Consider the following 12,525-nt stretch of genomic DNA (forward strand, 5'->3'; position numbering starts at 1 on the left):
ATTTTCACCTGAACACGAACGTTTGTTCCCAAACTGGGAACAGTGGGACGTCCACGTACCGACTGGTTTCAGTCCAGTTTAAACATTTGAATTCCAGCTGTGGACGAAGAAACTTCACTTAAAGAATCATTTGTTCTACAGAATCTCAGATTTTTGTCGTGTTCCGTTTCCAGACACATCAAACTGAAAAACCCGGTTCGATCCATTTCTCAACATCTGATCAACAATTGATTTATTTGAGTTTTACACCAAGACCACAGATCCAGGATCTGACACCGTTGAACAGCAGCATTCCAAACATAACACACTAATCTGCAGCTCACAGAACAATGCGCTCAGCTCCGAGGATCCATAGGAGGAACGGGCCTGTGGCCGTTTCACACTGGTTTCAAATGACTGAGACGTGTTGACGACACTTTGAGTTCAGAAGCTTCAGATTTTTATTGAAAACAGAGAAAATGAACAGGACCTTCAAAACAGCTTCTCTTCCTTAATCTGAGTCTCTGTGTGACCGTCAGCAGAGCTTCAGAACTGTGAAACCACATATTCAGCATTTTCTCTTTGCCAGCTTCAGTTTTCATCCTGACCAATAAATTCGGAGGTGGTCCAGCTGCGCTGGATCCTTCACCACGGCCAGGTCAGCAAACAGGTCGGTTATCATCAGGTAGCTGATGTTCAGAAGTCAGTTTGTTTCTCATCATCATCCTCATCCTCATCATCATCATCATCATCATCATCATCATCATCACACAGAAAAATAAAACCTAAGAATGAAAAATAAAACCACAAACTTTCCCTTTAAGGAGAGTCAAAGGCAGGTCGGCAGGTCTCAGAGGGAAACGCTCAGTGAACACGGGAGGACCACGTCTCCGACAGGTGACACACATTCTGACCTGAAACTTCCACAACATTTCAATCCTCATCAATATCCTGACACCGCCTGTGCTGAGCTACGACAGGTCCAAACACCTTCTCATGGAAACGGGCTCAGAGCTGACGTTTAGTTTGAGGCTTCAGTGAATCTGAATTTAATCATTTAACGGGTTTATTCTCGTTTTTTCCACCGAACACTGAAACCTTCACGTTTCTTCAGCTCTGGCGTCATTTTCACCAGCTGAAGGATGAAGGTTCGTGTTTTTCTGCCCAACAGCAGTGAACCGGCAATCCAGAACCTGGTTTTACTTCAAGTAGTAGTAGTAGTAGTAGTAGTAGTAGTAGTAGTAGTAGTAGTAGTAGTAGTAGTAGTATTTACACTACTGGAACTGATGTAATGGGAACTACAGTCGTGTTTTCATGAGGAAACCTGTGATCACATGCAGAAGATAAACCTGGTTTCACATGCAGCAGCAGAGGAATCGGACATTTCTCCTGGACCTCCAACACCCGACCCTGCTTCCTGATCTGATCTCTTTAGACCTCTTCATTTAAACTTTTCCCTCCTCAGACGAGGAGCAGAGGAATCTTACGTGGACGGCTTCTTACTGAAAACTTGTGTATGACAACTTCATCGTGTTGGCTGTTTGGACCTGGTGTCACGTGTCAGGTTTTAGCGTGGCGTCCTTCACATGTATGAGCTCTGACACGTTCTCATTGATCAGCTGACCTCTGACCCCAAGACTACTCTGCTCCACAACAACCCAAAAGTCTGAGACACCCAGACTGGATGATCCGGTTTGATCCCCTTGGATCAGCGCTGGCCAGTGTAGGCCCTGAACCAGGAGGTGACGGAGGCAGCAGCAGAGGAGATCATCCCCCCAGTGTTAGCAGAGGGCTGGGAAACCTGCAGCGCACTCTGGGAGAGCTCCATGGACTGTGAGGAGACAAGAAGAGAACGACAAGTGATGAGGTATCACGTGGTCCAACACGCTAAACTGGACTTTGATTCATCTGGTTTCTGCTGCTCTTTAGTTCCCTCACTAGCTTCTTTTTTCTACTCACTTACTGTTGACCGTTGAGGACAAAGACCAAGTTCACCTCAAACCCGTTCTGTCAGAATTTATTTTTATTTCTGTTCTAGTTGTATAAAAAGCATCACTGCTCCTCTTCACAGAGAAGTTCTGTGAAGAGCTTTTACATAATCTGATTCTGGGTGAACATGAAGACACCTGAGACCAGCAGCTCCTCAGACCCACAAAAGGTCTTAACTTTACAAAGACAACTGCATCAGGTTACTCAATGTGATTTAGTTCTTTAGAAATAAACTGAATTCAACTGGATCAGTGTTTAAAGTTCTTGTTGTGAGGTCATAAAGAATCACATTCAACGTAGTTACAGTCTGCTGGTTTCTGCTATCTGACATTTAGGAATTTCTACATTAAACGAGAGGTTTATTAGGAGTCAGTAGGTTGGTGTCAGTGTAACAGGTGTTTCTGATGTGATCCAGGTGTTTCTACCTGTGACGGGATGTCACAGAAACGTGGACTGGGCACCGTCTCCCAGTCCATCCCCAGGTCCGTCTCCTCGTCAGTCACCACCTCGTCTCCGCTCTCCTCTGCCGGCCCCGAGGCCTCCGGCTCCACAAACTCCATCGACTCCTCCAGGTCAGCGCTCACCTCGAACGGACCCGTCCTGAACCCAACAGATAGAACATCATTTATTTTCTACAAATTTTCCCTCAGCGTTGTTTATCAGGTTCTGTTAGCAACTTTCTCTACATGTGATCAACCACATGGTTGGAACGAAAGAGACCGGCAGCTGAGTCAGCCTGGTTCAGATGTCACAGGTGTATCTCACCTGCCCAGGTTGTCGTTGTCAGAGGAAACCAGAAACATGATGTTCCTCAGAGTGTGATGAGGATGAAGCCTCTCGCTGTCAACGTGCTAAACACACACAGGAGAATCAGTTCAAACTGGTTTCAATCACTTAACTTTGTTCGTGTTGGAGGAAAATGGATTTTACTGACAGGATTCAAGAGGAACCGGACGTCAGAACCTACACTTACTAAACCTAAAAGAGAACCAGACTGTGAGGAGTTGGTTTTTAGTTAATCTACATTCAATGCAACCTGTCAGGAACATCTGCAGGGAATTTCATAACATCTGGACTTATGTTATTTATCTTTTGTTAACCCGTCTGTCACATACATGAAGGAAAATAACCTTGATTCTTCGATCAGGTTCAGATTGAAAAAGTCCAGCTGCTAAAACACGGACAGGTGGCTGGTAGTGAATTGTTCAGTGTGTCTCACCTGTGAAAAGCAGAGATGGAGAATGTTGGTGTTGAGTTTGTTCAGAGCTCTGGTGAAACGGTATCGGCTCAGATTCTCTCCACAGAACTCACTGAGGAACAGAAACATTCATCAGACACAGCGTGACACTCTGTTTTCCCTCAGTGTGCTGTGCAGTGAAGGCAGCAGCCGCAGGTGTGTCCTACCTGTTGCAGAGCTTCTTGGGCAGGTTGACGTCCAGGATGTGAGAGAGGATAGTGACGAGCTGAGTGGCGTAGCAGAGAGCAGCGCTGATGGTGTGAGCCGGGTTAATGTGATCCATCTCTGCAGCACACAGGGGTCAAAGGTCAGAGCAGGGACAGACAGTGGACATTCCTGAGTACAGTTCAGGTACAGGTCTTGAATCAATTCCATTTTATTTTAACAGCGCCAAATCACAGCAGAAGTCATGTCAAGACTCTTTACACTGTTTAAGGTTTAAGACATTACAAATATAACTGTATACAGAATTATATAGAACCAACAACCCCACTGAGCAGCACCAGGAAACAGTGGAGAGGAAAAACTCCCTTTAGAGGAAGAAACCTCCAGCAGAACCAGGCTCATAGTGGGCGGCCATCTGCCTCGACCGGTTGGGGTGAGTGGGGAAAAACAATACCTACTCTGACCCTAAAACCAATGCTAAAATTCCTAAGTGTTCACGAACTGCTGAGACTCACTTAATTTTAATAACATTACGACTTTAACTCCACATTTTCTTTTTAAAATTGGTACAAAACATTTTTTGACTTTTCAAAGATAAAAGTCAAATTTGACTCCAACAGAAGTGAATAAAATCAAAGTGAAGACAGTTTAAATAACTATTTGTGAATGTGTTACAATAACTGTAAAGGCTGTAAAACCACACTGGTCTGACCTCTGACCTGCTGTCACCCGTTTACCTGAACACTGCCCTGTCCCCTCCTCACCTGGGCCCTGGTTGGAGCTCTTCTCCTCCACCCAGGTGTAATAGGCGGAGCAGTCTCCATTGCTGGGCAGGTTGACAGGAGGCCCTGTGATGCTGATGCTGGTCTCTCCATTCTGGTCGTCCCAGATCCAGCGTCCGGACAGGTAAGTTGTCCTCCGGGCCTCGGCCAGCTCGCTCACCGTGCTGGAGGTCAACGCTGGGTCGCACTCCGCCACCACGTCTGCAGGGTCTCTGAGCGACAGACACAGGGGCAGAGGACGTGTTAATGCATCTTGTTGCCAACACACCAGCAAGTTAGAGTCTAATTGCAGCTTCCTATCGACGGTAACACTGTCACACTTTCCCTGTGATGCAGCTCAGCCAGGTGGGTCAACTCTCACCTGCTGCCTTGCTTCTCCTCCTGTGTGGGGAAGATGTGTGTGGTGAGCTCCAGGATGTGTTCTCGCCTCAGAGTCGCCAGCTGGCTCAGTCTGCTCTGCAGGTCTCTGCTACGTTTCTCCAGGAGCTCCCCCAGACGACAATTGTGACGCTCGATTTTATCCCGCTTCTCTTGGTGACGTCCGGCCCGGCGCTGCAGCCGCTGGCTCTCCTCCTGAGAGCGCAGGAGCAGCCCCTTATCTGCAGGAGGAGAGGAGAAGAGGAAGTATGGGAAGAGGAGGAGGAACATAAGGTATGATCAGATCATCTTCAAACTGAAAATAGTGATCTGACAACTGAAAGCAGCTGGAGGAAAAAAAGTGCTTTAAAGTGAAATTTCAGACTCATTAAATTCAAATAGATGTTAAAAACAAGGACGTGATAAATCGGAGACGACTCACCGGTCTTTACCTCCTCGTTGCCCCAGACGACCGCCTCCTTAAGCTGCTCAATCTTCATCTTACATGACATGATTTTCCATTTCTGAGAGGAAACAGCAGTTCGTTAGTTTATCGCCTCGTGTTCAGTCCAGAATCAACATGAAGGAAGATGTTCTTCAGACAGATTTACATTAGATTAAACTGCTGCTGAGGCTGCAACCACCGATACTGTGCCTGGTTTTATTTTATTTCACCACTCTGAACTGTGCCTAACCAAGTTACAATCACCAACATCGAGGAAGAGGTGAGGGCAGGGCCTCACAGGATCTGGACAGGGCTCTGTGCTGTAACAAAATATATACAGACTATAAAGTGAGTTGACCGGTGTTTCAACATCTTTTATTGTGTAACAAACCAGCAGCTCTTCTTCAATTTGGACTTTTCCTGTTCTACTGCTAAGTGAGTTAATTTTGCTTTGCACACAGAGGAAGAATCAGCCGTTAATGAATTAATCTCAACCATTAAGTTAAACGCATCAGTCCAGTCAGTGGAGTTTAACTTCGATCGTTTAAAGGCTTTTTGTACAACATATTTATTACCGACTACTACTGGACGGAGCTGAATGTGCTCCGTCAGTCGGTAGATAAAGTCCATTTGATGACTGTGGTGCTGAACTCACCATCTCGTCAGCCAGCAGCTTCTTGTTCATGTCCTGGACGACCCTGTGAGGAGAGTTCACACCTTCAGTTAACTCCAATTAGAGCTCTACAGAGAGTGCACATATTATCCAGAGAGCTGCTTCCAGGGCTGTAACAAGGGCCAAGTACTGAAAATGCAACTCCTACATCGGACCTCTTAGGAAGACTCGGTCTCAGTTCTTTTTCTTTCTGAAAAGCTTCTGTTTAATTCTTTGTCTGGACATCTGAAGCACTTTGTGTAGCTGTAACACCACAACATGTTGACTGATATTAAAACCAGATTACAGTGCTAGTTGTACTAGTACTAGTTGTACTATTTTGTATTACTTACCTGTGCTGCAGCTGCTCCTTTTCCTCCTTTAGCTTCTTCAGTCGCTCTAACTTTTCTGTGTATCTGTGTGAAGAAGACAAAACTGTCACATTACAATTTTACTTCTATCCTGTTCTCACGTTGTTTTGGTTCCTGGATTCGTCCCAAAGCCCCCTGTGACCTGTGACCTGTGACTCTGCCCCCTCACAACCACCGAGACGCACAAGCTATTTTGGGTTTTTCCATGTTGTGTAACTTCAGTCGTGTTAGCCAACTCTGCTAAACAACAACAGAGTCCGACATAAACCTGCAGCACGAACACAAAACCCCCAGAGCCAAGCTGACCAGTGTTAATGCTAATGCTAACAAAATGTTCTTTATCCAGTGTGTTGTTCAGTTTAACTTCATAAAAAGGAGTGAAAATCTTAACTTATCTGAATCTGACGTTAGCAAGAGAAACGTGTCGGTATAAAAAGGAGAAACTGACCTAATAACAGATTCTAAGAGGATTTGTCATCTTTAAACTCGACCTGCATGTTAACACGCGTCTCAGCAGTGGTTCGTTGACCTTTAACTCACCTGTCGGTGTCTGGAAACACCTGAGAATCAGACGTTGACCATCAGTTGAGATTCGTGTTATTTAAGGGACTGAATTCGGTTCATGTTTCATAAAACCGACGATTAAAGAGAGTGTGAACTTAACATGTTCTTATCTCTCAGCTCGGAACCGGCAGTGAAAAGCACAGAACCTCACCTCTCCGTGTTCCTCCCGTCGAAGTGGACAAAGTCTCCGGCCTGGACACACCGGGCACAGGTGAGCCTGCGGCGGGAGGTACTGCACAGGGGACACCGCTCCACCGCCACGTACAGTCCCTCCGCGTCGTCCACCGACTCCACCATCGCACAGCCCGGGGTGGAGTGAGCCGGGTGGTGATGGGGCCGGAGAGACGGCCTGCCCCCGGCGTGAATGCCGGAGGATGAAGAGGCTCGGTCGGGGCCGAGCGACGGGAGTCCCGCTGAGGACGCCATAGAACGAGAGAGCTAAGAGCTAAGCTAAGCAGCTAACGTTAAGCTAATGTTAAATTTTCACTTCTTAAAGCCAAAACAAACCAGCTGCTTGACTCTGTGCTCTCTGCGGCTCCGTGCCAACAGTGTGACCGTTATTCGTGCGGTGATGTCTCCGTCATAGTTTAAAACAGGCCGACACAGAAAAAGGTTTTGTTTTGGTGACCAGAAGACGAATCGGCCACTTCCGTGTTTATGTAATGACGTAACCGGGGGTGGAGTCAAAGAAACCAAATTCAAGTTTTCAGCTGATCAGCTGTTTGTCTGTGGAGATGATCAAATGAATGGTGAAACAGAGGATCACTGTATAAAATGGAACAGAACCTTTCTGTGCAGTAAGTAGGAAAACTGACATTTATTCAGTCATTTCATTTCAGGATGGAGACCATAAACACAGACTAAAACAAACAGCTGACTCGTTTACCATCCAAAACTCTGCTGTGCAACAGAAAATAATATACACACATCCTCATTATATTCATTGTTTTTACAAATGACCAGGAGGCTCTGTCACTGTTTCTTGAAGCCTCTTAGGATCGGGTAAATGTTCTCAAACGCTTCGTAGATCTCAGCTCGTTCTTTAGCTCCTGGAATTTAACACAGAACTAAATAACTTTATTTATAAAAGATGTAGAAATAGATTGTAAAGAAAAAAAAAATCTGAAAAGAATGAAATTAGAAATCTGTCATCTTACAATAAAAAATAAAAAAAAAAGTTTTCTTTTATACTTTGAGCTGAAGTTCTTTGATAACAAGAGCGGTAATTGTTTATGACACATATTTCCTAATTATGGGATCTGTATTTGATGATTATGAATTACAAGACATGTATTTCACAAGTATGAGGATTGTAAATAAAAACAAAAAAATCTCAGAGTGACGAGAAAACTGAATTGAAAACATCTTTGAGTGATTCAAAACCCGTTTACTGTAAATTAATTACCATCTAAAGTCATCTTATTAAATATTTATTGTTTCCTGACGAATTTTGAGAGGCTTTTGTCAAAAAACTAGAGTTAGGGTTAGGGAATGATTCAATTCGTCTCTGCCGTTACTATGTTTGAGTTTCTTTACCAGTCAGAACCACTTTCCCAGACACGAAGATGAGCAGGACGATCCGAGGTTTCACCATGCGGTAGATGAGGCCTGGAAACAGCTCAGGTTCATAACTGGAGAAAAAAAAAATGCACAAAGTGAGATTCAACAGCTGAATTATCTAAAAATCAATAATCCAAATCAGAAAAAAGAGCATCAAAACTGACGTCACACATAACATGTCTGAAAATTAAATTAGTTCACAGAATAAGATTACACTCTATCCACCTGGAGCTCAGTGGAACTCGGAGCTAAGGGGAACTGGAAGCTGACTAGTTTAACAGAGTGTAATATTAAGCTAACTAGTTTAACACACATCGACAGGATAAGACGTCTTAGACGAGTTTCACTTTATTTGTTAAGAAGATTCCAACTGGAATCACAGCTGATGTGCTTTGTTTTCATCCAGCCTCTGCTGGTTAGTAACTTTTCATGTCATGTAATTTACTCCCACAAAGTAACTACAGCTGTTAGATGCATGTAGGGATCAGTCCAGGTTTGTACCTGCTGAACTGCTGGTGGGTCAGAACCAGTCCTTCTAGTCTGATGGGGAAACACACATCACAGCTGGCAACCATGTTCTGGATCTTAAAGTCCAGGAAGCGAGCGGGGAAGCCGAGTTTCTGCACCACCCGGGCGTATTTCCTGGCTGCCAAACGTGACTGTTCCTCACTCAAACACAGTCAGAGTTGAGAACAGCGTTACTAACCTGTTGTAATCAGCGTAGGACCTTAACCTGACCAGGGTCAGAGCAACTAAAAGGGGCAGTAGTAAAAGTGTCAGACTGACCTCTTGGCTCCTGTACAAACCATCTTCCCAGAGCTGAAGATCAGCGCTGTGGTTCGAGGCTCTCGGATCCTCATGATAACTGCTGCAAAACGCTGAAACACAACATGAGGATGAGGAGGAGGAACGATGACACTGACCAAGCAGACTGACAGGGTGAAGGTGCATCACCACGTTTCAGCACCTTTGGGTTGTATTCAGCGTTTCTGGCTTGAAGGGCGATGAACTTCAGGTCCAGAGGACAGCCCAGGTTCACTGTGGAGACGATGTTCCTACGAACAAAGAACACTTTAGAGTTCTGCTGCAGTTTCATGTGAACACGCTGAACATCTTCATCTGGACATGTTCGGTTCTTCACTGACATTTAAACGTGTGTTCAGCTCGTGTCTTCTCGTTCATCTCTGGACATTTAATGTTCTACAGCAACGTTAATGTGATCTTTCAAATCCTCTTTAAAAGTCTGACAAGCAGCAAACGCACACCAAGTAAATAAATAAAACGACGCAGTTAAACCTGAACCTGACGTTTTTGTTCTGCTGTACGAAGTAAAAGTATCAGTACTTACTGTAACTGCGGTACAATTCCCGACCTCTCGGTCATAGGAGTCATGGGAGTCATGGGGGTCATGGGGGTCATGGGACAAAATGGGGAGGCACTGGTCCCTAGTCTGGGCATAGATGTCCCCTCCTGGGGGTCATCTGCTGCTGCTGCGGAATCTTGGGAGTTGTAGTCCAGACCAATGCCGCTGTCCTGAGACACGTTGAGAGTTGCAGCATCAGCTGGAATGAAACCAGACGATCACAGCAGCCAAACACGTATGTTGAACATCAGTACACGTCAACATGTCCTTGTGTACCTGCAGTGCACATGGCCTCATGTCGTGTTAGATTCATCATGTTACAAAAGCCAAATGAACCAAACATATATGACACATGTAAACTGTCTCCACCACTGTGACCCAGGTCATGTGGTTCTGTCTGGTTCAATCTCACAGCTGAGGTGGAACCAAAACCGGTTCCTGTTACCCGTTCATCCTCCATCTTTAAAAACCAAAACCAGCTGCTTAAGGTCAAATTAGTTCAACAGTAAAAACAGATCACAAGAGCACATCAAGAGATTAACGAGAATTCAACAAAAGAAAGAAGACGTTGGAATGTATTAAAGACAAGCTGTAAAGTAACTGAGTACATTTACTGAAGTACTGTTTTTAGAACTGTCTGAGGTACATGTACAGTGACGAGAAAAAGTATGGGAACCTTTGGATTTAATAACTGGTTGACCCTTCTTTGGCAACAATAACCTCAACCAAACGTTTCCTGTAGTTACAGAACAGACCAGCACAACGATCTGGAGTAATTTTGGACCACTCCTCTTCACAAAACTGTTTCAGTGCAGCAATATTCTTGGATGTCTGGTGTGAATGGCTCTCTTGAGGTCATGCCGCAGCATTTCAATCGGGTTGAGGTCAGGACTCTGACTGGGCCACTCCAGAAGGTGTATTTTGTTCTGTTGAAGTCATTCTTTTGTAGAATTACTTGTATGCTTTGGATCATTGTCCTGTTGCATCACCCATCCTCTTTGGAGCTTCAGTTGTCGGACAGATGGTCTTACGTTTTCCTGCAAAATGTCTTGATAAAGTCTGGAATTCATTTTTCCATCAATGACAACAATCCGTCCAGGCCCTGAGGCAGCAAAGCAGCCCCAAACCATGATGCTCCCTCCTCCATGTTTTACAGTGGTGATGAGGTTTGCTCAATGTTTTGGTTCATTGTCTTGCTGGAAATCAAATCTTCTCTCAAGGCGTAGTTGTCTTGCCGACTGAACAGCATTGTCCTCCAGGATTGTCCTATATTTTGCTGCATTCATCTTAACCTCTACCTTAACAAGCCTTCCAGGGCCGGCTGCCAAGAAGCATCCCCACAGCATGATGCTGCCACCACCGTGTTTCACTGTGGGGATGGTGTGTTTGTGGTGATGTGTAGTGTTTGGTGTGCTCCCAACATAGCATCTTGTCTGATGGACAAAAAGCACCAATTTGGTCTCAGCAGACCAAAGAACCCTCTTCCACTGGACCATGGAGTCTTTTTCATGTCTATAACTCAATTCATGATTTAACAGGAGTTTTCTTCAACAGTGACTTTCTCCTTGCAACAGCTGTTGTATGTACAGTCTCTCCTATCTCTGTTGCTGAAGCTTGTAACTCCCTCAGAGTAGTCATCAGTGTGTTAGTGGCCTCTCTCACCAGTCTCCTTCTTACACTCAGTTTGTGTGGACGGTCTGTTCTAGGCAGATTTAGATGTGCCATATTCCTATCATTTCTTGATGATGGATTTCACTGAACTCTGGGGGATGTTCAGTGCCTTGAAGATTTTTTTGTATCCATGCCCTGACTTATGCTTTTCAATGACCTGTTCTCTGAGTTGCTGGGAGCGTTCTTTTGTCTTCATGGTGTAATGGTAGCCAGGAATACTGAAGAACCAGTGACTGTGCTGACAGTACCATCTGGAAGGTATTGCAATCACTTGAGACACATTCACCGCACTCAGGTAATCCTCATTTCACAAACTGTGGGAATACTAGCTCCAAACATCTGGACCTGTGTTGGATGAGGTCAGTCATTTTAAAGCGGGCTAATATTAATGCAGACACTGATTTCACCTTATACATTTTTATTTGACATGACTTTGTAGAAACCCGTTTTCACTTTGACATTAATTTTCAGAATTGTTTTTGTCGAAGTCGTCAACTTTTATTGACCATGACCGATTTATAATGTCAATAAAAGGATGAAACATCCAAAGGGGTGAAAACTTTTTAGGGGCACTGTACCTGTGTTGTCCTGTGTGTTGAGTTCATCAGGTAGAAAACTGAGGTCCAGCTCCTCCCCCAGCTCCCTGCTCGGCACCACCTTCTCAGACAGGTAAGGGGGGTCCTGCAGAGGGGGGGCGGGGTTCTGGAGACCCAGCTCCTCCCCCAACATGAAGCTGGAGTCCTACAGGAAATAAGAATTAAAAATAATATTTTTTTTATTTTTACCTTCCTTATTTGGATGTTTGTAGTGTGTTTTGATTGACAGTTGAGAAAACGGGTTCTAAACAAAATGTATCTACAAATTAAACAGTTAAATAATTAAGATTGATGTCATTAATTAAATATCATTGCTAAACAGCAGAAAGAATACAAACAGACAGTTTTATTACACGGTGTCCTACATTAGCAGCACAGCAGCTGAACAATGACCCGACTGTAGTTTTAAACTGGACTTAAACACATCAGCAGCTCAGCACCTTTCAGGATCCTGGACTTGGACCAGGATGACATACTAACTCATCATCTGGTTTGTTTAATATTTAAAAAACTACTTGACTTCATAAATTAACTTAGATTTTAATTAATGTCTCGTGAAATCAGGTAAAAACTGACTTCTAGATCTTTTTATTCCCACAAACAATAAACTTAGTTTCTCTCGAATCAGCTCAACTCACGTTTGCAATGGAGTCATCGAAGTAACGCTCCAACGCCGACTCGTCCATGAGTGAAAAACCATCTGACCTGGTCCAAGATCATCCAGGATCCGGTTCCAGGCTGAGAGCCGCAGACCTGCACAGCTGCATCCAATCCACACTGAGGATCCTGAACTC

At 44.5% G+C, this 12,525-nt stretch overlaps 2 protein-coding genes across 2 annotated transcripts; both read right to left on the reverse strand.

Annotated features, from left to right (window-relative positions):
* Positions 1 to 416: 416 nt before the first annotated feature.
* LOC113148677 (beclin 1-associated autophagy-related key regulator-like) lies at positions 417 to 6,967 on the reverse strand. Its single transcript, XM_026340459.1, has 11 exons — positions 6,693 to 6,967; positions 5,960 to 6,022; positions 5,610 to 5,652; positions 4,952 to 5,033; positions 4,514 to 4,751; positions 4,135 to 4,364; positions 3,373 to 3,490; positions 3,188 to 3,278; positions 2,734 to 2,819; positions 2,394 to 2,568; positions 417 to 1,810 (listed from the first exon to the last, which is right to left on the reverse strand). The coding sequence occupies exons 1-11, from the start codon at positions 6,965 to 6,967 to the stop codon at positions 1,688 to 1,690; spliced, it is 1,524 nt and encodes a 507-aa protein (XP_026196244.1). The 3' UTR covers positions 417 to 1,687.
* Positions 6,968 to 7,480: 513 nt separating this feature from the next.
* On the reverse strand, positions 7,481 to 12,457 carry tbpl2 (TATA box binding protein like 2). The gene is made up of 8 exons (XM_026340462.1): positions 12,370 to 12,457; positions 11,714 to 11,876; positions 9,450 to 9,663; positions 9,069 to 9,156; positions 8,888 to 8,979; positions 8,603 to 8,770; positions 8,078 to 8,172; positions 7,481 to 7,590 (listed from the first exon to the last, which is right to left on the reverse strand). The coding sequence occupies exons 1-8, from the start codon at positions 12,415 to 12,417 to the stop codon at positions 7,514 to 7,516; spliced, it is 945 nt and encodes a 314-aa protein (XP_026196247.1). The 5' UTR covers positions 12,418 to 12,457; the 3' UTR covers positions 7,481 to 7,513.
* Between the last annotated feature and the right edge of the window lie 68 nt (positions 12,458 to 12,525).

Source organism: Anabas testudineus, chromosome 22 (assembly GCF_900324465.2).
Source record: "Anabas testudineus chromosome 22, fAnaTes1.2, whole genome shotgun sequence".
NCBI classification, from domain to species: domain Eukaryota; kingdom Metazoa; phylum Chordata; class Actinopteri; order Anabantiformes; family Anabantidae; genus Anabas; species Anabas testudineus.

Excerpts from the sequence above, each read along its gene's own strand:
- LOC113148677 (XM_026340459.1), bottom strand. The coding sequence starts at position 6,967 with ATGGCGTCCTCAGCGGGACTCCCGTCGCTCGGCCCCGACCGAGCCTCT. Across the intron at positions 5,653-5,959 it reads AAGGAGCAGCTGCAGCACAG|GGTCGTCCAGGACATGAACA; the intron begins GTAAGTAATACA and ends CTCTCCTCACAG. Across the intron at positions 3,491-4,134 it reads GAGCTCCAACCAGGGCCCAG|AGATGGATCACATTAACCCG; the intron begins GTGAGGAGGGGA and ends TGTGTGCTGCAG.
- tbpl2 (XM_026340462.1), bottom strand. The coding sequence starts at position 12,417 with ATGGACGAGTCGGCGTTGGAGCGTTACTTCGATGACTCCATTGCAAAC. Across the intron at positions 9,157-9,449 it reads GGAATTGTACCGCAGTTACA|GAACATCGTCTCCACAGTGA; the intron begins GTAAGTACTGAT and ends CTTTGTTCGTAG. Across the intron at positions 8,980-9,068 it reads ACGCTGAATACAACCCAAAG|CGTTTTGCAGCAGTTATCAT; the intron begins GTGCTGAAACGT and ends GTTGTGTTTCAG.